Source organism: Leptonotus elevatus, chromosome 7, assembly GCF_054856555.1.
Source record: "Leptonotus elevatus isolate MCC_2025b chromosome 7, RoL_Lele_1.0, whole genome shotgun sequence".
In the NCBI taxonomy this organism is placed as follows: Eukaryota; Metazoa; Chordata; class Actinopteri; order Syngnathiformes; family Syngnathidae; genus Leptonotus; species Leptonotus elevatus.
This window is the reverse complement of record NC_141245.1, coordinates 1070476-1094176: the sequence shown is the minus strand read 5'-3', so window position 1 is coordinate 1094176 and position 23701 is coordinate 1070476. Positions and strand designations below refer to the sequence as shown.

The window sequence follows — 23701 nt, the reverse complement described above, 5'->3', positions numbered from 1 at the left end:
TCAGTTAGCTCAGTGGTTAAGCAAATGCCTAGGACCTAGGAGATCTGGGTTTGTATCCCGGTTGGAGCAGATTTTAGTCCAATTAAAATTATTTATCATCCATTAAAGTTTTCTTCAATATTATTCCATATTTTCAGTAAAAAAATTCACTCATTCAACATGGCATTCAGAAAAATTCAATGACAGCTTCCACAACAACTTTCAGTATTATTCAACATCTATCCATCCATCTTCTGCCGCTTATCCAAGGTCGGGTAGTGGGGGCAGCAGCTTTAGGAGGGAAGCCCCTTTTTCTTCACCACAACGGACCGATACAGAGTCCACATCACTTCAGACGCTGCACCGATCCGCCTTCGATCTCCCGCTCCATCCTGCCCTCACTCGTGAACAAGACCCCAAGATACTTGAACTCCTCCACTTGGGGCAGGATCTCATCCCCGACCCGCAGAGAGCACACCACCCTTTTCCGACTGAGGACCATAGCCTCAAATTTGGAGGTCCTGATCTTCATCCCAACCGCTTCCCACTCGGCTGTGAAGCGCTCCAGTGAGAGTTGGAGATCACGGCTTGATGAAGCCAACAGCACCACATCATCTGCAAAAAGTAGCGATGCAATGCTGAGGCCACCAAACCAGGCCGCCTCAATGCCTCGGCTGCGCCTAGAAATTCTGTCCATAAAAGTTATAAACAGAATCGGTGACAAAGAGCAGCCTTGGCGAAGTCCATCCCTCACTGGAAACAAATCCGACTTACTGCCGGCAATGCGGACCAAACTCTGACACCGGTCGTACCCCGTACTCCCGAACCCTCGAGGACCCTGCTGAGAGTGTAGAGCTGGTCCACTGTTCCACGGCCTGGACAAAAAACATACTGCTTCTTCTGAATCCGAGATTTTGACTTCCCGATGGACCCTCCTCTCCAGCCTGAGGAGTGTGATCACTCTATAGTTGGAACACACCCTCCGGTCCCCCTTCTTAAAAAGGGGGACCACAACCCCGGTTTGCCAATCCAGAGGTACTGTCCCCGATGTCCATGCGATGTTGTAGAGGCGTGTCAACCACAACAGCCCCACAACATCTAGAGCCTTTAGGAACTCTGGGTAGATCCATGCCGCCGAGGAGCTTTCCACCAACCTCAGTGACCTTGAACCCCGAAATAGAAAAGCCCACCTCGGAGTCCCTGGACTCTGCTTCCTCAAAGGAAAGACGTGTCGGTGGAATTAAGGAGGTCGTCGAAGTATTCTCCCCACCGACTCACGACGTCCTGACGCCCCTCCAGGTCTCACTGTTATTGCCCACCTGAGCGTTGAAGTCCCCCAGCAAAACGAGGTAGTCCCCAGAGCGCTCTCCAGCACACCCTCTAAGGACTCCAAAAAAGGTGGGTACTCTGAACTGCTGTTTGGTGCATAGGCACAAACATTAGTCTCGTCTACCGGTGTGAACCCCAGCGCACAGGCGCCGAGCCGAGGGGCAATAAGTATGCCCAAACCTGCTCTGCGCCTCTCACCGTGGGCAACTCCAGAGTGGAAGAGAGTCCAACCTTTCTCGAGAGGACTGGTACCAGAGCCCAAATTGTGTGTGGAGGCGAGTCCGATTATGTCTAGTCGGAACTTCTCGGCCTCACACACGAGCTTGGGCTCCTTCACACACCAGCTCGGGCTCCTTCCCACCAGAGAGGTGACATTCCATGTCCCAAGAGCTATCTTCTGTAGCTGGGGATCGGTCCGCCAGGGTCCACGCCCTTGGCTGCCGCCCATACCACTCTGCACCTGACCCCTTTGGCCTTTCCCACCGGTGGTGAGCCCATGGGAAGGGGGACCCACGTTGCCTCTTCGGGCTATGCCCGGCCGGGCCCCATGGGTGCAGCCCTAACCACCAGGCGCTCTCCAGCGAGCCCCTCCTCCAGGCATGGTTTCAGAGGGGGGCCCCAGTGACCCGCGTCTGGGCAAGGGTAAGGTTTTGCCATAGGTTGTATTTATCATAAAGAGTAATTTGAGCCGTGCTTGGTCTGGTCCCTCACCTAGGACCTGTTTGCCATGGTTGACCCTGCCAGGAGCATAAAGCCCCAGACAACATAGCTCCTAGGATCATTGGGACACACAAACCCCTCCACCACGATAAGGTGTCAGCTCAATATTATTCAACTTTATTCAGTATAATTAAGCAGGTGTTTCATGAATTTTTATGTAATTATTTTATACCACATTACTCAATATAAATACACACTCCTTCAATGTGGCGTTCAGAAAATTCAACAGCTGTTACACTGCATTATTCAATACAATTGCATAAACTGTCACAGATTCTTGTAAGTCAACAACAGTTAAGTGGTTAAATCAGATGACTAGTGTGTGGTGGACCTCAGTTCAAGTCTCGGTTGGTGCAGATTTTAATCAAACTATGATTTCCAGCCAAACGGGAATGCCGCAAAGCTGAACGCAGGTTGAAAAAAGACAAGTTGCAAGTCTCTTATCAAATCTTGAAAGACTGTTACCAGAACTGTTACCAGAACACCGTAAAAGAGACAAAAAAGGAACATCTGTCAAATATATTTCAAGCAAACTGTCATAATCCACATGTACTATTCAAAACTATTGACTCAGTACTCAAACCTCCTCAGCCTACCTGGACAAACTCTTCCCCTGAAATGTGCAATAGTTTCCCTAAATTTTTCAATGATAAGATTGCCAAATTTGGAGCTCTCACCACCACCAGGTGGGCATTAATGGTAGTGCTCTTGAGTGGTTTAGATCTTACTTGGCTGACAGAACGTTCTGTGTTAGCATTGGGTGCTCCGAGTCTCGCACTGTCATATAGCGTTCCACAAGATTCTATTTTGGGGCCTGTACTGTTCTCATTGTACTTATTGCCCTTGGGCTGCATCCTAAGAAAACATGGGATTTCTTTTCACTGCTATGCGGATGACAGTCAGATCTACGTCCCTCTTAGTAAAAAGGACGCTTTCTCATTGAGACCACTTGTCCTGTCTGGAGGAAATCAAAGCCGAGATTGCTTTAAATTTCTTGAACTTCAACGAGAAGTAAACAGAAGTTATGGTCTTTGGTCCCAGTGGCCCTTCTCATCCTGTTGACTTGGGTCCTTTGGCGCAACAGTCTCAAACTTGGGTGTTAAGATGGACAGTGAGTTTAAAACCGGACCGGGCTAAGGTAAAGACTCCTATCTCAGCATCACTTAGAAACGGTAATCCATGCCTTCGTTACATCATAGCTGGATTATTGTCATGCATGTATCTTGGAATCAGCCAGTCCTCCCTCAAGTGTCTCCAGATGGTCCAAAATGCTGCTGCTCGCCTCCTAACTGGTACCCAAAAGAGGGAGAACATAACCCTTATCCAGACTTCTCTTCACTAGCTGCCCATGCAATTTAGAGTCAATTTTAAGAGTATTTGACTTGTTTTTAAATCTCAAAATGGTCTTGCCCCACCTTACCTCATTGAGCTCTTGCACCCCTACGCACTTGCTCCGGTGCCTCCAGTCAGCGGACCAGACACAACTGGAGGTATTGCGGAATTTTAGAGAGGATCGAGCCTTTGCAGTTGCCGGTCCCTCCCTTTGGAACGACCTTCTGCAAAATATTAGGCAATCTCCCTCTCTATCTTCTTTTAAAAAACGTCTAATAATATCTCTATTCTTTGACTTTTGGCTCACCATGAGATTTAGCATTGTCTCAGTGCTTTGTGGTGTCTCTGTATTGTGTGTTATGAATTTGGTGTTTATTTATTTATTTCTTCATTCATTTATGTATTTATTCACTCACTTACATACTTCCTGTTATTAATTTATTGACGTCAACTTGATTTACTTGTAATGTTTGCTTTGTTCTTCTTGTTTTACTTATCTTTACTGCATGGCTGATTTATGTTTCATGTACAGCACTTTGTATACAGCAAAGCTAGTTTTAAAGTGCTTTATAAAGTTGAGTTAACAGCCATTATATATTCAATGTCATTTCACATTAATATTATAATAAAGTACTCCATGAGATTCCACATGCATTCAAATATTAGCGTTAAACATACAAATTAAAATCATTAGGGATAAACCTAATGAACATCGTCATAAATTATTGAGTGCAGTCAAAAACAAAATCGCAGCAATCCATCTTTTTTTTTTTTTTACTTCAATTTTATTGACTTTAATTAATTAAAGGAGGGAGGTTCAGTTTGCAACCAAGAGCTTGTAATGCATTTCAGAGCTGCTGTGAAAAGAATGTTTAAAAGATATGTTGCAACCTGTCCCTGCACCCCTGGTGGAGTGGTACCAAGTACAGACACCATTGAGTCCAATGGTATTGTAACTTGAAAAATCTGGTTTGTGGCCCTGTACACCTCATCCCAGAATCCCTGTAGTTTGGAGCAAGACCAAAAAATATGTGTGTGATTAGGCACCTCAGTGCCACAGTTCCTCCAACACAGACTCGGAACATTAGGGGTCATCTTAGCAACAATGTCTGGGGTCCTGAAATATCTCCAACATATCTTCCATTTAAATTCTCTCCATGTGTTGGAGTTAGTGGTCTGGTGTGCCACCGTACATACCTCTCTCCACTTTTCCTCAGATATAATCTGGCCCACCTCCACCTCCCATCTTTGTTTTGCAGAAATTGGCCGATTATGAGCCAATAATACACATATTTTACAAAGCTTTGTGATAACTTTTTTGTCCCCTTGCCAATTTTGAAATTTAATTAAAAACATTTCAATCAGTGATGGGTCCATTATTTTTCCCCATTCTTTATGAGATGTCAAAAAAGACCGTATTTGCAAATACCTAAAAAAAAAAATCTATTTTTTGAAGCTGTGAATTTCTCCCTATTTGTTCGAATGACAATAAACAATTTTCATCCATCAAGTGATGAACATAGACAAGACCCTGATCAGCCCATTTCCGAAAGCCCACATCAAAATTATTTGGAGTGAAGGAATTCAAGTCTACAATGCTAGACAGGGCAGAGAGATGAGTTGGCAGCTTGAAGGCAAGTCTGACTCTCTTCCATAGGTCAAGCGTGGTTTTAGTCCACCTTCTTAAACCCAAAACCGGAAAGTCGACAAATGGCAATACTTGCAAAGGTACAGATTCACATTCTTTGTTCAATGCTTAACCATCTCTTATGAGCATCACTTTGCATCCATGAAATCAAAGGTTTCAATTGTGCTGCCCAGAAATAATATTTCAGATTCAGTAAGTTAAGTCCAACTTCTTCCTTAACTCTTTGAAGTGTTTTATATTTGATCTGGGGGCACTTCCCCTGCCATATGAATTTAGATTTTTTTTTGTCAATTTCTTCAAATGTAGACTTAGGTATTTTTTAAAGGCAACATTTGGAATAGGTATAAAAACCTTGGTAAAACATTCATACGAATGGATTCTATGCGTCCAAGGAGTGAGAGAGGCAGTGCTGACCAACGATCTAAGTATTTTTTATAGTAGTAATTATTCTGCCATAATTTGCATTATACAATTTGTCTTATAAAATGGGAATATAAATTCCCAAATTCTTTATTCCCTCTTTTGGCCAACGAAAACCCGCTTTGTCGTTTTAGTTCCAGCGGGATACCACCCAAAACATCCATGGCCTCTGTCTTGTCAACATTGATTTTATACCCAGAGTAATACCCTTATAATGATAACTTCTTCATTAGACATGGAATTGTGGAGGACAGTTCAGTCAAATACGTAAGGACGTCGTCAGCATACAGATATATTTTATGTTTTTCTTTGCCAATCAACACTCCTTTTATATCATCATCATCTCTGATGAGTTGAGCTAGTGGTTCGATACTGATAGCAAAGAGCAAGGGTGACAGTGGGCATCCCTGCCGGCATCCACGTTCCAAATTAAACCTTGCAGACCGGAACCCGTTCACCCCAACAGCTGCTTGAGAGGAAGAATATATTGTTTCAATCCAATCGATAAACTTATGGGCAAATTTAACTTTTTTAACGTATTAATTACATATTTCCATGACACTCAGTCAAACGCCTTTTGTGCATCTAATGACAGAACTCTTGTCCTGGTCTTACTCTGTTTTTGATGTGATAATATTTTAAGTAAGTGCCTTAAGTTATTTCCATAGGCACTATGGAAATAATAGAGTAATAAAACCAGATTGACCTGATGAATGATTTTAGTTATTTTGTTTAGACGTTGTGCCAGTATAGCTGTCAGAATACGTACATCCCCATTTTGCATCGATAAGGGCCTGTAAGAGCCACAATTGGTAGGAGCTTTGCCATCCTTATGTAATACTACTATTGTAGCTTCTGACCAGGATGAAGCCATTGTTTTGGTTTGTAAAGAGTAGTGGTAGGCATTTAAGAGGAGGGTGTTACTTCCTCCTGAAAACACTTATAGAACTCATTTATTATTCCGTCTGGCCCAGGGCATTTGTTATTTTTAAAAGATAAGATAATCTGTTTAATTTCCCAATCACGAATTGGTTCATCCAGGCCTGCAGAAGCAAATTCAGGCAGCTCAGTTAAATTAATACTTTGTAGAAATTGTGCTATTTTAGAATCATCAGTACAGGTATCGGTATTTTGGTAAAGAAGTTTATAAAAACTTGCGAAACTTGGGCTTGACGAGAAATTTGCTTCCCGCTTTTATTTTATGAACAATATTAGAGGATTGTTGTTTTCGTAATTTAAAAGCCAAGAGTCTGCTCGCTCTATCCCCATGTTCATAATACTGGTGCTTGGCAAATCGTAAGTTCCCATCAATTTTTTTCTGATAATAGCCTTTGAAGTTCTTCACGAACTATACTTAGATCTCCTAGGTTAGGTAACGTCCCTTGTTTGTGTTTATGTTCCAGTTCACGGAATTTGGCCTCAAATTCTAATTGTTTAGCAATCTTACGTCGCTTTCTTGCTGTACTGTAAGAAATGATAACCCCTCTTCTATAGCACAATCCCACAATACAATAGAAGATATGCCTGGAGTATTGTTTGTATCCAAATAGTTCTTAAACTCAGTTCTAATAAAATTTACAAATTCTGTGTCGTTAAGGAGAGAGGTATTTAATCTCCATTGCTTTGGAGTTGGTGTCAAGCCCAGATCATACTGGAGAACGACCGGAGCGTGGTCTGAAATTGTAATGGGCATGATATTTATGTCTTTGACTCTATGCAGTTCAGCTTTAGGAGTAAAAAAATAGTCAGTTCTCGTATAGGTTGTATGTCTGTTAGAGTAATGACCACATATTTAATAACAGCTGTGCGTAGGAATGTTCGATCAAAATAAAAAACTTCTACATTAAAGAAATGATACCATAGCATGCAAGGAATTGTTCTATTGTTCTCTTAAATTAAACTAGATCTTCGGGGAACAGGAAGCTCAAAATGCAAGAAAAAACAACACTAATAACAAAATCACAAACATGTGAAATACAAAAATGTGGGATAACGTCCCGAGCCACTATATTTTAGCAGCAAAAAATACCGTCCGACACAATGTACTTTAACCACTCCAAAAGGGAGGAGCAAAGACCAGACTGTGAATTAACCAAAACAAAACAACAAACAGTACAGTTGTAGCCTACATACACACGCACACAAAAAGCAAATTATACAACATTCTTCTGTCTGAATATGCAATTACAGGTAAGGAGAAAAAAAACTTGCTAGTGCTACCTTATGGAACTAATAAACCAAATTGTGCAAACAATATATGTCATTGTACACACCAGCTGAGACTGGCTGTATGTTTTCGAGCACACAGTACCTTAAGATTACCCTTCAGTCACGGAAAGGATACTAGATTGGATGTAAGTCATGGCCTTGGCGGGATCGTGAAACTCCAGGCTTTCATTGTTGAAGGAGATTCGGAATCTTGCTGGATAGAACAACCCAAAACGCACATCACGACGCCCCCGCAAAGCTTTCCGTGCATCTGTGAATGAGGCTCGGGCTTTCGCAACTCCTGTGGTGTAGCCCGGGAAAAAGTTGATCCTTTTTCCGTTGTACATCAGCGGAGCTTTCTCCATGGCTCTTCTCAAGATGTCCACAGCATCTCCATCGTAGTGCATCTCGTCACCTGGCTACCTGGGTGCAAGTGTACGGTGCGACCGATCAACTTTGACATCCCTGTCCAGCTGAAGAACTTGTCTGATGATTTTAGACACTTCCTTTGGACTACTGGAGTTCAGATATTCATCGATGCCCACAATGCGGATGTTTCCACGTCTCATCCTTCCTTCCAAATCTTCATTCTTCTCCCGAAGTGATTTTACATCGTTCTGGAGCCCTTTTAGCATGACTTTCAATTTGGTTACATCATCAGACCATGTAGACATATCATCCTTCACTTCCTGGACGTCGGTTTCGATACTATCAAATCGACCATTCACCCCAACAGCGCTGTTAGCAATCTCGGCCCGCGCAGCCTGGAGCTCAGCTTTGATAGAATCTGAGCTCTTGAAGTTGTCCGATTCGGCAGCTTGTAGCCTCGTAGTCGGCCTGTTGGGCTTCTCACCAGCGCCGTTGAACTTAAATTTCTGTAGCTTATCCGCCATGCGCAGAGATGAGCCACGTTAGCGAGTCCTTGAAGGTTCAAAGTTTTAATACACAAATTTGCGTATCAAAAGAGCAGGAAAATTTTCATTTTTTGAGTGAAATGAGAACAAGTCTGAAGGAGCTCAGAAAAGCACGTCTTTACTCCATTTCGGCTCCCCCTTCACCCAATCCATAATCATTTTAATCAATAATGTACCATGATATTCGTCATATTCACAAACATAGGTTTAGACACCAAGTTTATGATTGTATATAACTTAGAAGGGTCATTATGTGGCATTTTGATTCTGGAGGTGGTTTGAAAATGCCAAGGTGCCATAAAACAAAGTTGAGGTGCAGGACAACTTTAAAAAAACAATAAAATCTATTTCGTTAAGAACTTTCAATTCTAGGCAAATTTCTTACATACCACACTAGACTAGTATGTACAGTATACTTGTGTGGCAAACAAATTCCAATTCATCTTCTCTTTCAGGTCTTCTAAAGGTGGATGTTTTTTCCGACAAGAGACCTTTGCTAGGAGTTTGCAAGAGCACAGGGTCGTCAGGGTGAGTATACAATATATCATTTCTTGCTTGTCTATATTTGGCTATTTATGAAGCTCATTTTAACTTTTCGTTCTACGAAATCTAGCAGGATTCGAAAGCCATGAGATTTCTTGTCCCTACAAAGCACGAGATCTATTTTGTCCCTTTTTTTTCCCCAAGGGATTTTTTTGTACCTCGGTTATCCGCTTATTTAGCATACACTGTCAATAAGACAGTTGCAGTAACAATTTTTCAAAACGGTAACAAGCAGTGAGAAGGCCAACTTATATATATATATTTATAGAAATAAATCACTAGTGTAGCACTGCTAATGCGGCTAGTGTTGCGAATGGTAATAATAGCTGTCGCCAGGGCTGGACTCGCCATCTGGTATACAGGGCAGATGCCCGGTGAGCCGGTGTCCTTTTGGGGTCAATGTGGTGCTATTCAATTATTATTTTCCTCCATTTTACCCTGAGGGACCGGCCCACAATTTAGAAGGAGCAGCCCATCCATCCATTTACAATATTAAGTGCAAATTGATCCAATAAACATCAGTGGTAGAGCTATGTGGTAGCCAAGGGTGGTCAGTAATCAGGCTGGCATAAATAATCTTCTCTGGCATTTTGACTTAGGCCCGCCGGCCCAGTCCTGGCTGTCGCCGCTCAGCAAGTGCGAGGGCCGTTTGATTACTTTTGAAAGGCGAAAAGGACTGTGCACTCTTTGATGGTGACATCCTGACACAGTTGGAGTGCTGATCATTTTAGAACAAACTTAGCCGGCAAAATCGCTACTGTCGTTTTGACGTCACCTCGCCTCGTAGACAAACATTTGGGGGGAGAATTTCTAGTGAGGAAAATAGTGTGCTCCTAAGCAGTTTAAATTTAAGTTAAAAAAAAATCTAAAAATGAAAATCAGTCGGTTGCTCATTGTTAAGTAAAATGTGTTTTTTTTGTCTTGTATATTTTTAATTTATAATATAATGCAAATTTTGTTTTTTTTAAGCAAAACATTATATTTTTTTATTTTATCACATTACCCGAATATTTTATAGAATTTTATGTAGGATGATAGCTGTAAATGTTGCAGTCTGCTCAATAAAAGGAAAACATTCTGACAGCTGGAAAATGTATATGAAGAATTTTCTATATTACAAATTTTGCAAAATTCTCGTCTCGTTCTCGTGGACTCGTGAGACATCTAGTCTTGACATCTCTAATACACACACAAGATTATGGCACCGTCCATGGTTACGGCGGCATCCATGGTTACGGCGGCGCCTCATGGCATGTGCGTCATATCCTTCCAGCGACGCTGCAGCCAGTCATGTCATTATTGCAATTGCAGCGGGTAGAGCCTCGGAGGCTTCTCGAGTTCCCGGGTTTCATGACGCTTGTAGGCTACGGTGCTACCAGCATTAGCTTCCTGGGCCATCACTCAGCGTTGCCAAGGCTTTATTAATCCAACCCAAGATTTGTGGTACATGAAACGGACGTCGGAATTACAACTGGTCGCTATGTCCATGACTGATGTGTTTTGCTTCAAACGGGAGTTTGGTTTAACCCGAGGATAATCGATGATAGCATAGCACAAAGCTAGCTGACGCTCGTATGCCTCGAACCGCATACGAGTGCGCACACCCGTACACTTTCCGACTTGCGATGTTGGATTGTTGTATCGAGGCCTGGCCTGAGAGGCAAATGTAGACCGTTCTGTAAATCCCCTAAAAATATATGGTGGAAATCTGCAATTATAGCGCATCAGATTTTTTTTATTTTACTTTTCTTTTGTTATTATAAAAATAGAAAGAAAAGGGGATCCTGTTGAAACATGTCTTGTTTTACAGTTACAGTATTCAGTATGACTTGAAAAAACGACCGTACTCTTTATCAAAGGGTCGGGCTACCAGGAATATTGTCGGGCTACCTTAATTTCCCATGTTAGGAGCCTGGCTGGCTCCTTAGCCTGGCTGGCTAAATCTCAGACCTGAGTGAAAGAAGAGACGATAAAACACACACCACTAGTCTGCCCTCTGGAAATAAAATGTGGCCTCACTACTGGCCTTTGATAGAGATTGCCTTCTAAATACTTCAGAAGACTTACAGTACATGTTTGTTTTTCCAATTTCCTTATTAACACAGAAACAAGCTGTGTTTTGATGGTTTGGCGGTTCAGCCAGGCGTCACCTGACACTAATGCAGAAAACATTTCTGTGTTGAAAAGTAAAAGTCCTGACCTTTGGCTGAATGGCACTCACCGCTTCTTCCCTTCTTGACATGTTTCCTGAATACCACTATGGTCAGAGACAAGAAGGGAAAAGGGTGTGATGCTGTTTTTTCCATTGAGCATGGTCGTAAATTTACCAAGGTCTTTACACAACTTTTTGCATGTAATCATTTTGAAATCACAGCTTTTGTTAACCACAAAAAGGGATGCAGTCTTGACACTTAAATGGAAAACAGATTGAAGTCTTGGCCACAAAAGCAGCACTGGTATATAAATTGGTGAAGTGAGCTCAAGAGTTAGATTACAAGATTTGTAAATTAAAATAAAACCACACCAGAAAAGGAACAAAAAAGATGTGTTGGAGTCTTATACTTTTATGGATTTATTTCGAGTGTCAGTAGAAACTGCCGTGTCAAATTTGAACAAAGATTCCTACAAAGATTCTCTTTAAAGTAATAATCCAATGGTTTCAGCACATCAATGTCTTTTTAGTTAGTTAGTCGAGATTGCTGGTGGAAATAAAAAAATTAAACACATATGCACACACACGTTTGTCTTTGTATCGTCGTGGGGAGATTTCAGTGACATGATGCCCCTTCGCCTAACCCCAACTATCAAAAATGATTGCCTACACCCATTCCTTACCCTAACCTCAACCATAACCCAATTCAAACCTAAACTCTAAAACCAAGTCTTGATCTCAAAAAAAGGTCTGAACTTGTGGGGACCACCAAAATGTCCCCACAATTTCAAGTTGGTCCCCACAATGGTTGTTAAACCAGGAAAAACGCGTGTATGGGCTCCACAATTTAACAAATACTCCTCCGGTGATGACGTAGTGGTCACAGCTCGATGACGACGCACACCTACACACAAAAACACACACATACACACTCATATATAATGCTTGTTTATCTTGGAGACATTTATCTGGGGGTGAGGCTGTCCACACTTTGTAATCCGTTAATGTCTGTGAGGCATACAGCTAACCAATATTAAACTGTGATGCTGCTGCTGCTGCTGAGACATTCAATATTCTCCAAAATTTCTTGCATTGTTGCATGTTCTTTCAGCGGTAAAAGGGACACACTGCCATTCTTCATTTTGTTTCCTTTCAAACTAATGGGCCAGTTTGAGTATTAGTAATTGACAGGTTGATCTAATAGGGCCATCGTATTAGGGCTGTTATTGAGCTGGATTATGGTGCTCAGTATCACTTTAACATGTGCAACTATTGCCAGTCAGTCATGGTCCATAATGTTAATTGTGATTTAGCCATGCTTTCAACCTGTGCCCCATTTTCTATGAGATCCGAGGATCTTATTACATGTGACCCCCACATTGACTCCTTTAGAAGTGAGTCATTTGTTAAAATATTGCACACACAAAACAACTTAAGTCTGTGCAATTTTCATTCTTAAATAGCAGGTTTTTCATTGTCTTCACGAATCAATTCAATTTGCAATTTTTCGGGAAAGTTCTTTGATTTGGGTTGATTGTTATGCTGTAAATTAAAAGCTAAAATAAATGACAGGGAAGCCTAAAAGGACATTTCTGTTTAATTCAAGGTTTTTCTTATTCTTGAAACTGTGCTTATTTGGTTGTGGCAGCGCTGTCAACAGTTTTGGGCATATTGCCCAAAAAGTAATTAGTTATAGTTACAAATTAATTCTTGAAAAAAGTATTTCAGTTAGAAACGCAGGTTTACTGCCTTGTAAAAGTAATTAGTTACTCAGAAAAGTAACTAAAGTCACTGTATCATGTTTCGGTTCTGTGGGGTTGGGTTTTTGTTTAGTTTTGGGTGTTTGTGTCATTTGTCTGTGTCATCTGTGTTTTGTTATGTCCCTGTGTCCTTCCCTTGTCTCTTCGAGCTTTATGTGATCTACCTGTGTTTGCCTGACCTTCCTTGTATGTCCACACGAAAGCCAGTTTCAATGTATCCTCACAAGTTTCTTACCGTTTAGGCCGTTCGTCCACACGATAGCACGGTTTCGGAGCTTGAAACCGATCACTTTTGAAACCGGGCTCCAGAGTGGAAAGATTTCAAAACGTACACGTCCGTCTGGACACCATATGCAGGATATTCCTCCAGTAATGGCCGCAGCTCGATGACGACGCATTGTCTCAGATTGATGACGTATGCGCCAATTCTCGCGTGACTGCGTGTGAACTGTAAGTCTGTCAACAACAATGGCGGATAGCCGTGTCATAGTCGTTTTGCGCAGCCTACTTAGCTTGCTTATGCTTTTGTGGCACAATATTTTGCTTCTTTATACCCACGTTCAACAAGCGGTGTTGTACTTTAATCACCCGCCATTGTCACTTCTCCTGTGTTTGTCTTTTTCCTGTTGTTTTGATACATGCAAAGCCATGTTTTGTTCTGTAGATTGCAATAAAGTTAGAAAAAAAAGTGTTCGTCTTTTTTGCTGATTCTTCTACGCTTTCTGTTAACTCCCTGTGCCACTCCAGACTTGGCATATACATTACAGCTGTTAAACGTCTTTAGCGTCTTCTTTTGGACACATGCAAATCTTCAAATGCTTCTGTGTGTACGAGATTTGTTTGAGGAACGAAGCCGGCTTTGCTTCCGTCTGGACGGGGCCTCAGTGCCCCCTGCCATTTGTGTTTTGTCCAGGTGTGTCTCGACATGTCAGTTAGTGTTGGTGTATTTAGGCCCCGTTCACAAGACATCCCGTTTCAATGTATCCGCACAAGTTTCTTACAGTTTGGGCAGTTCGTCCACACAGCGGCGCCGTTTCAGAGCTTGAAACCGATCACTTTTGGAACCAGGCTCCAGAGTGGAAAGATTTTAAAACGGGTCCTGTACGGTCCACTGTGGACACCATATGCGGGCTACTCCTCCAGTGATGACGTAGTGGTCGCAGCTCGATGACGACGCATTGTCGTAGTTTGATGACGTAAGCTCCAATTCTCCAATGATGTTGCTGTCTGCGTTTTAGCTGTCATGCCATGTAGTTCCCCACATCTTCCCTCACTTTTGTTTTTGGACTGTTTTTGCTTTTGTTTGCCGGTCAGTACCATGTTTACCACCATGTTTTTGTTTAATTAAAGAAAACCCTTTTTTGGGACTTTACCTCTGCCTCATATCTGCTTTCTTGCATTTGGGACCTCAACTACACCACCATACTGACAAACTGAGATTTTTCTATTCTCTGTGTCACTGACATTTTATCCAGCGGATCACATTGCTGGAAGTGTGCACGTGCACGCACCTGAAGTCACTCACGCTATTGGTCCATATGCTCTCTCTAACAGTCATGGTTCCATAAAATAAAAATTCACATATAACTTCAACACTTTTTTGGGGGGCATTGCTCAATGTGTATCTCATGCCTGGCCCAGAAAAATGGTGTTATGGAAGATGGAGTGTTGTAGTACTGTACTGTAGCACGTGAGGGGAGTCTTGCTTCTGGGGCGGCATTGCTGCAGCGCACCAGGTTCTCAGTATACTGTATGTTTGTTCGGAGATAAATCACATTTGTGAAATAAGACGACAACATATGCCTGTTAAGCCTCTGTACTACAGTTAGGAGATTACTAGACGGGGGGAGAAAAGTAACAACTGATTTGCATTGCCTTGCTAACAGCCAATCAGAGCGATTGTCACCAACTCCAATTTGCATAAAAAGCAAAATGACACAAAAATCTCTTGATACTTAATTTTAATAACTGCTTTTTTTTACTTGTGTTGTGTTATGTTTGTTCCCGCATGCATCATGAATGTGTTGAGCAAGATTATGTACATATATGCATTTTCACTGAATGAAACCATGACTGTGGACCATACATCAATGTTATTGTCATGTTATTGGCATATAGTGTAATGACAATAATGTTGAGAATCATGTTATTTTCTTAAAGTAACTGGCACTGCTTTCACATTTGTTATAGTGTCGCGACGTGGCAGAATGCAGTTGATGATATTGCAGCGTGTTTGTTCCAAATTCACCAAAAGCACTAATAATGTAACACGTTACATTGACTGTAACATAACGGAGGTGCTCCAATGGGGAAAGTTATTAATTACGTCACTGTTACTACAAAATTAACGCCATTAGTAACACAGTTATACTTTAACGCTGTTATTCCCAATACTGGCTGATTAAAAATAGCTATAGCCATATTTACTGTACTGATGCACATAATTAAGGCCTGAGCAGTGACCACTTCGAGGTTCCTATTGTTTTTGTAGAATGTATTCTTATTCTTATTTATTTATTTATTTTTTGTTATTATTCTGCAAATGATTTGCGTTTTTGGGGATCTTAACATTGATGAAGAGTCGCCAGAATCTTTTCTCACTCATCGGGCTTGGCGAAAACTTAGATAGTGTTTCAAGTTGTCATGCACAATTACAAAAAAAATGGCTTTGTAGTGCCCCCTACAGTGGAAAAACAAAATCCAATCTTGCTACGTTTGACCTTGGCCTACAAACATTGGGTGGCACATGTAGCACACCGAGACGTACACAAAAGTCGATTGCTGCCAAATGCTTAATATGTTGTATTAAGTAATCTAATATAAACGCTAAAATTAACAGTTCCTCAAATCAATACACATCAACTCTTTTCTTGCCCTTAACGTTAATTGACATCAACTGACGTTTGACGGGGTTTTTTTTCCTTCCAATGGGCAGCGCAATGTCTTGGGCAGCTCTGGTTTCATGAATGAGCTGAAAAAAATAAATACAAAAAACACCCACAAACTATGGCCAGCAGATGGCAGCATTGCATCTCTTTTCAGTGGGCTTAGGAAATACGTTTTCAAGGATGTCGTGAAATAATCAAAGTGTTTGTCACATTAAATCTAATTCACAGAGCGTCATTAAACAAAAAATATTAGTGTCAAAGTCACTGTTGTGCAGAAAATTTTTCTTTTCACAAAAAGCTTGTTTACTCCTTATTTTTTCCATTATAGCTTGGCGTCACTCAAATTACCTATTTTCGAATGGTGATTACTAAGGAACTGAATAAAGTAGACTCATACCTTTTTTTCTAATAAGACAGTTTTACAGCAATTAGCATTAAAATATAGCTAAGTTTCATCATTATTCACAAATCTATTTAGAATTGTGAGTAAATTAGCTTTTTTTTCAACATGGCCCTGGTTGATCTGTTTTGCTCTGTTGCCACCTGCTGGCCGTTTGTGTAATAACTTACCATTTTTTCAACCATTCTTTGCAGTTGAAAGGCTGCATCAAAGCCTTCTGTATGCTTTAGCATTAAAAAAAAACCATTAAAAATATATAAATACGTCTTTGCGACACTTTAAACATTTAATATAAAATGTATTCATACGTTTTTGGGAGCAAATTAGTTAATAGAAAAAAAATGCTGGACCAGGTGGGCCTGGAACAGACCGGTCGTTAATGTTTGTCTCAAATTACCCAATTGCCACCCTTGGTCACAGTAGAATGTTTCTGTACATTATCAACAACAACAACAAACCTACATTCCATACAAACTGACTGTATTTGATGTTCAGAGTCTACCGAGTCTAACGTATCTCTTTTCTTCTTTATTTTCAGAACAAGCCCCCCTTACTGTTGTGCTGACCTGTATTCACTCAAGACAGGGGAACTAGTCAAATCAATTCAGTTCAAGACCCAGATTTATGATCTTCACTGTAACAAGCAGTATGTTGCATCAGTTAAATTTTTATTTAATGTTATGAAGTTGTTATGCACTTTATTAATAAACTGTCTTTTACAGTATTCTTGCCGTCAGCCTACAAGAGAAGATTGCTGCATTTGACAGCTGCACCTTAACCAAGAAGTTTTTTGTTACAAGTAAGGAATTTTGTTGCTTATCCTTGGAAGACTTTCAGATGTTGATGTATAATTTCAACAATAATATGTCTTATCTAATACTATATACATTATATCACAAAGGTGAGTACACTCCTCACATTACTGCAAATATTTAAATTATATGTTTTCATGGGGCAGCGCTAAATAAATTACACTTAATACAAATAACAGTAGTTGTGTACAGCTTATGTAGCAGTGTAAATTTATTGTTGCCTCAAAAAAGCCTGGGGACATGCTTGGGCAGTCCATCACCACACCTCACCCTCTTTAGCAAGGCAGTAGTTATCTTAGAGGTGTGTTTCCTGTCATTATCATGTCAGTCCAGTTTTTGGAGAGACGGGATTCATGCTCTGTATCAATACGTCACAGTTGAAGCTGTGCACGAATGGATGGTAATTTGGCTATTCACTTGAGTGGGCGTGCCAAATTAACACTCAAATTATAATTTGCCGACTCAGATCAAGTGGTGTGACGTCACAGGAACCGGCGTTTTTTTGATATGGTACTGTTAAGCACAGGTGCATTTTGACAGTAACGGATTTAAAACAAGAGGCGCTCGTAAAGCGAGCCACACTGAATTACCATCTGTAAAGTTTGATGCCCCGCCCCTATGGAGCCACAACACTGACAATAAGATTTGGTATTGAAAAAAGTTGTATTCAAAATTAAAATACAGACATCAAAAAAACACTATTTTCTTTAAGCATATTTTTCAATGTCAATCCGCAGATTTATTTTACACTCTTTTTTCCGAGTGTCATAGGTTTTCAGTTTCAACTCTCTGGTTTTCAGTTTCACGTCTCTTTTTTTTCAGTTTTAACTTATTGGCAGTGTTTTAATGTGGGAGGCGGGATTGGGGGCGTGGCTTTGAGCGCGAGAACGCCTTCCAGCTTTTCAGGAGAGGAGAGAGGAGAGCGCGCCCTATGTTGGCTAAAGGCAATACTCATGGATACAAGTTCACCAGGAACTCCTAAACCGCCTGTAAGCCACAAGGTTATATGTGGTTATATATTATGTTACTTGCCACAAGGTTATATGTGGTTATATATGTTACTTGTGGCGTTTAAACCACCATGTTTGAAATTACTTTATGCATCATGTCATGCTAATTTAGCTAACGTGCTAACTGGTTTACTATAGAAACATTAACACTGACACCACAAGGTTATATGTAGCAAAAACACAGATTTACAGGCGGTCAGTCAAGACGATTCAATACGCATCTCGATACTTGGGGTGCGATCCAATACAAGGACGGTTTGATAAAAAAAAAAGTTTGACTCAGTAGGATTACGATTCGGTTCGATTCGGTGTAGCAGTGCAACTGTCATGTTTCAGTTTTGTAGGGGTTGGGGTTTTGTTTATTTTGGGTGTGTTTGTCTGTGATTGGTGTTTGTCATGTGTTCCTTAGTTCTTCCCCTGTCTCGTTATGTCTGATCACGTCCACCTGTGTGTCTGTTCCCTTCCCAGTGTGTGTGACCAATCAGTGCCCTCAGCCTATTGTGTTCCCCAGCTGTGTCTCATTAGTGTTGGTGTATTTAGTCTGTTGTGTTTGTTCAGTCTGTGGGAGCATTGTCCAAGTTGACGTTCTGTGTGGGAGTCTGTGTTTCGCGTTGCGTCAAGCTAAACCCTCGTCACAGTTAAGTCGTCTTTATCTCAGTTAAGTCATCTACGTCTCAGTCTAGTCGTCCACATCTCAGTTTAGTTGTCCTCGTCACAGTCTAGTCGTCCTCGTCACAGTCTAGTCGTCCTCGTCACAGTCTAGTCGTCCTCGTCACAGTCAAGTTGTCCACGTCACCGTCAAGTTGTCCACGTCACCGTCAAGTTGTCCACGTCACCGTCAAGTTGTCCACGTCACCGTCAAGTTGTCCACGTCACCGTCAAGTTGTCCACGTCACCGTCAAGTTGTCCACGTCACAGTCAAGTTGTCCACGTCACAGTCAAGTTGTCCACGTCACAGTCAAGTTGTCCACGTCACAGTAAAGTTGTCCACGTCACAGTCAAGTTGCCCACGTTCTACCAAGCCTGCCACAGTCAAGCAAGCCACAGTCAAGCCAGCCTTCTCTCATCCTGTCCTGTCATGGCAACCCGTCTACTCTCACCCAGTCTAGTCACGTCACGGCCAGTCCTCTTCCACTCACCTGTCTTTACTTGTTTTAATAAAGTTCATCACATAACTATCCATTCTTGTCTCCCTGCCGTTACTCCCCACATTTGGGTCCACCCTCTCCCACACACACCAAATCATGACAGAATGCTCCCTCCAGCTAAGGACCCAGCGGGAGGCACATGGATCAACCCTGCTCGTTTGAAACGGCAGTCTATAATCACGGGTTCTCGCCTTCTGCAGTCTAAAGTCACGGGTTCTCGCCTTCTGCAGTCTAAAGTCACGGATTCTCACCTGCTGCAGTCTAAAATCACGGATTCTCGCCTGCTGCAGTCTAAAGTCACGGATTCTCGCCTGATGCAGTCCCTGTCCCGGCTCCTCTGCAGCCTCAAGTCCCTGTCCCTGTCCCGGCTCCTCGGTAGCTTCAAGTCCCCGTCCCGGCTCCTTGGAAAGCCTCAAGTCCCCGTCCTGGCTCTTTGGCAGCTTCAAGTCCTCGTCCCGGCCCCTCGGCAGCCCTTGGCTTCCTCGCCTGTGCCGCTGCAGACCCTGGCTTCCTCGCCTGTGCCGCTCCAGCCCCTTGCCACTTCACCTGTGCCGCTGCAGCCCCTTGCCACTTCACCTGTGCCGCTGCAGCCCCTGGCCACTTCGTCTGTGCCGCTGCAGCCCTTGACCCTTTTGCCTGTGCCGCTACAGCCTCCAGCCTCCTCGTCTCTTCATCTCTCTGTCTCTGCAGCAACAGTCTCAAAGCCATAATTCCAGCCCAGGCGGCGCGAGCCCTGCGGCCGCCATCGGATCCCCTTTCGGCGGCTCGAGCACGACTCTATTGGATCCAGCGCCAGGCGGCGCAATCCCTGCGGCCATCCCCTGATCCCGTTCTGGCGCCGCACGCCTTGCAACTGTCTTCTGCCCCTGTGTGGTGTCCGGTACACTCTCCGGACTGACGCCGTTGGTGGACTGTGTTCCCACCTCCGTGTCTGTTCCCTCCCGTCCTGTTTTGGTTCTTCGGGTTGTTGTTTTTTTGCGACGTCTGGGAGCCGTCCCTTGGCGGGGTTTTTGTTGTTGTCATGTTTCGGTTTTGTAGGGGTTGGGGTTTTGTATATTTTGGGTGTGTTTGTTGTGTTCATCTGCGGTGTTTGGCATGTGTTCCTTAGTTCTTCCCCTGTCTCGTTATGTCTGATCACGTCCACCTGTGTCTGTTCCTTTCCCAGTGTGTGTGACCAATCAGTGCCCTCAGCGTATTGTGTTCCCCAGGTGTGTCTCATTAAGTGTTGGTGTATTTAGTTTGTTGTGTTTGTCCAGTCTGTGTGGGAGCTTTGTCGATGTCGACGTTCCGTGTGGGAGTCTGTGTTTCTCGTCGCGTCAAGCTAAGCCCTCGTCCCAGTTAAATCATCTTTGTCTTAGTTAAGTAATCTACGTCTCAGTCTAGTTGTCCATGTCTCAGTCTTGTCGTCCTGGTCTCAGTCTTGTCGTCCATGTCTAAGTCTTGTCGTCCTCGTCTCAGTCTTGTCGTCCTCGTCTCAGTCAAGTTGTCCTCGTCTCAGTTTAGTTGCCCACGTTCTGTCAAGCCAGCTACTCTCGTCCTGTCCTGTCATGGCAACCCATCTACTCTCGCCCAGTCTAGTCACGTCACGTTCAGTCCTCGTCCACTCACCTATCTGTACTTGTTTTAATAAAGTTAATCACATAACTATCCATTCTTGTCTCCCTGCCGTTACTCCCCACATTTTGGTCCACCCTCTCCATGCACACTAAATCATGACAGCACCGATTATTTAATTATTCAACAATTAGTCAAATGTCAAATTAATTTACAAATATTTTTTTACTCCATTAATTGTTTGAATATCTTGCATAATTTAAAATGATCTAAATCTTGTAATTTGCACATTTGCAAACATCTGCTTTTATTTTGGAAAACAGCAACATTTTTTGCATATGTAATGTTCTGACATGTTACAGACCAAATTAGTAACTATCAGTCTTTTAAAATGCTTTTTTAACATGCATCTGCCTAATAAAATACTTCACTCCTAAGTTGTAACAACTTATGAATATCTTTTTCAAAGGGCCATCTTACTAAATGTAAACTAATTAACTTAAAACAGTTAGATCTCAGTTACTTTCTATTATGTTTACTCTTGTGACAGGTCCTGTATATTACCCATACATGCAATGAATAAGTTGATGTAGACTTTTTTTTTCTTCCGAGAGAGCTTAGAGAGTTCATTCGGTAATCTTACCGATTTAACATGTTATCATAATTGCTCTCTCTTTGACATTTCCTGTATATTACCCATACATGCAGTGAATACGTTTATACTTAATGCTTATCAAGCTTCTTATTGTGAAAAAATAGCTTAACTTGATCATCACAATGATGTTACCTATCATATTCCATTATCAGTAATGTGGGCTGGCACTTTATTGCAGTGTTCCACTCAACAGATGCTTATGTTTTTGCCTGTGTGCAACTTTTAAAAAATAACTCCGGCGTGATTGTCACGACAGGAATCTAGTTGCACATCATATCAGGGGTGCTAATGTGTTTATCATGTCATGAAAGCTGTCATTCTTCACAACGCAGTATGGCTTAAGTCTTTAACAATAAACCGGGTTATTAAGGCCGTTATTACCTTTCCACTGGTCGAGTTGTGGGTGTTTTAGTTGGAAGAAGTATTTTCCTTGTCCGTACGGCTCCATGCCATCTAATCAAGCGTGTACGTACATTTGCCACACTCGCGGTTAACAGTCTTTGTACATGGCGACACTTTTTTCCAGTATTCCATTGTTTATATAAAATAAACATCTCCTCCATACTTTAAACATTAAACTTGCCGGAGCATGTTGTGAATCTTGTCTGCGTCTTCATTCAACTTTCTTCCCTGCCAAACTCAGCGCTATCTGACGTCACATAACTGTTAGAAGTCTCGTGTGACTTTTTTTTCCCACCCACGCGCAAACAAAAACGTCTCGCGTGACTTACATGGAAATGCAGTTTCAACAGCTTGCTTGCGAATAATATTCTCATTCATCCAAGACATTTCATTCTCATGACATTGAATCAATCGCAACTGTACTGTTTTGGTTGTTTTATAAAGCAGTTTTGAGCAGCTGTATCAGCAACATAAAACCGATTTATAACGTCTTGACCGGGCCATCGGCCGGTTCAAGCTATTTTTAGACCGATTCATTAGTCCATGTGCCGGCGCACGGTGGTTAACAGGAATGCAGCTGTAAACAATTGTGTTCCAATTGGACGTTAATATGAGTGCAGCACGCTCAGACAAAGCTGATGAAACGGCAACTATTAAAATTATGTTAATATTTTCTATTTACAGCTGTATCTTAAAAAATATTATTTTAACTAATCCCGTGTCACATTGTGACAAAATTACAATCCTGGTGAATTAATCCGCCTTTTAAATCGTTGTTATTGTGGAAAGGAAAGCGCTGAAGCAGGTGGCCTGCTTCACAGACTTACAAATCAGATGAAGGCTGTTTGGCTTCACTTGCAATGGGCCTATACTTTATGTAAGTCCAGACGGCAGTTTTGAGCATGCAGAGATTTCCCCCAGGTCCTAAAACCATTCAAATCCATTCACATTATTTAATGAATGCAGTCTGTTTGTTGATTTACTATTCATTTTGCTTTTTAGAAGTTTAATTCATTAATTGTAACACTCTCTGCCTGTGTGCTTCGCGGAGAGGAGGGAGGGGACGGCTTTTCCTTCAGCACGGATATTAAGGAAGTCTATCCGCGTTATATTCGTATCCGGGAATAATCAATTATCCATACCAGATACTCGTGTTGTACGAATATCAGGCTCACCCGTAGTGTTTGTGCGTGTGTTTGTGTGACAATGCGAGTACATTCTCAAGGCCGATTGACTGTTGGACTGTGATGAGCAAATGGTCTCAACCCACTTGTATCATGTCAGATGCATCAATCGTGCTGCCTGGCATGGATTTGTACATGTCTATTCGAACGGCATTGTCTTTATATTAGGGATGCACTGAAATGAAATGTTTTCTCTGAAACCGAAAACCGAAAATGAGAAACACTTCGATAACCGAAACGCCGAAAAAATTCATCAAGTATCAAAATAAAAAGCAATGTTTAATATCATTCAGACTTACCATTAGCTACAGTTCACTCCACATTTTCAACACGCATTACTACTGTACCGATTGAGAAATGAATGAGCTGGATGAATGAGAATAACCACAAGCATAGTGCATTGTCATGTCATTGCGTTTGTTATTCTAAGATAAATAAAGTTGTAGTTAGCACACTTTAGCTTTTCTGCACATTGTTGGACGTAATAAGCTCGAGATCAAGCTTTGTTAATTTTTTTTAGTCTAGGTCTATGTGAAATAAATACAGACGGAGGAACCGGGCGCCATGTTACTTATTCAATGGGGGCTTTATTCACATTTCAGCAGCAAACAATTTGCTATGACACTTCAGTTACAGAATAAAA

At 41.9% G+C, this 23701-nt stretch overlaps 1 protein-coding gene across 8 annotated transcripts in view; it reads left to right on the top strand.

Annotated features, from left to right (window-relative positions):
• The window catches only part of bcas3 (BCAS3 microtubule associated cell migration factor), a 419103-nt gene that overhangs the window by 39184 nt on the left and 356218 nt on the right, over positions 1-23701 (top strand). For all 8 annotated transcript variants that reach the window (XM_086081198.1, XM_086081204.1, XM_086081203.1 and 5 more), the window contains 3 exons: positions 9006-9078; positions 16832-16939; positions 17016-17092. In XM_086081198.1, coding sequence (XP_085937324.1) covers positions 9006-9078; positions 16832-16939; positions 17016-17092 — 258 coding nt within the window. The remainder of the gene's footprint in view (positions 1-9005; positions 9079-16831; positions 16940-17015; positions 17093-23701) is intronic.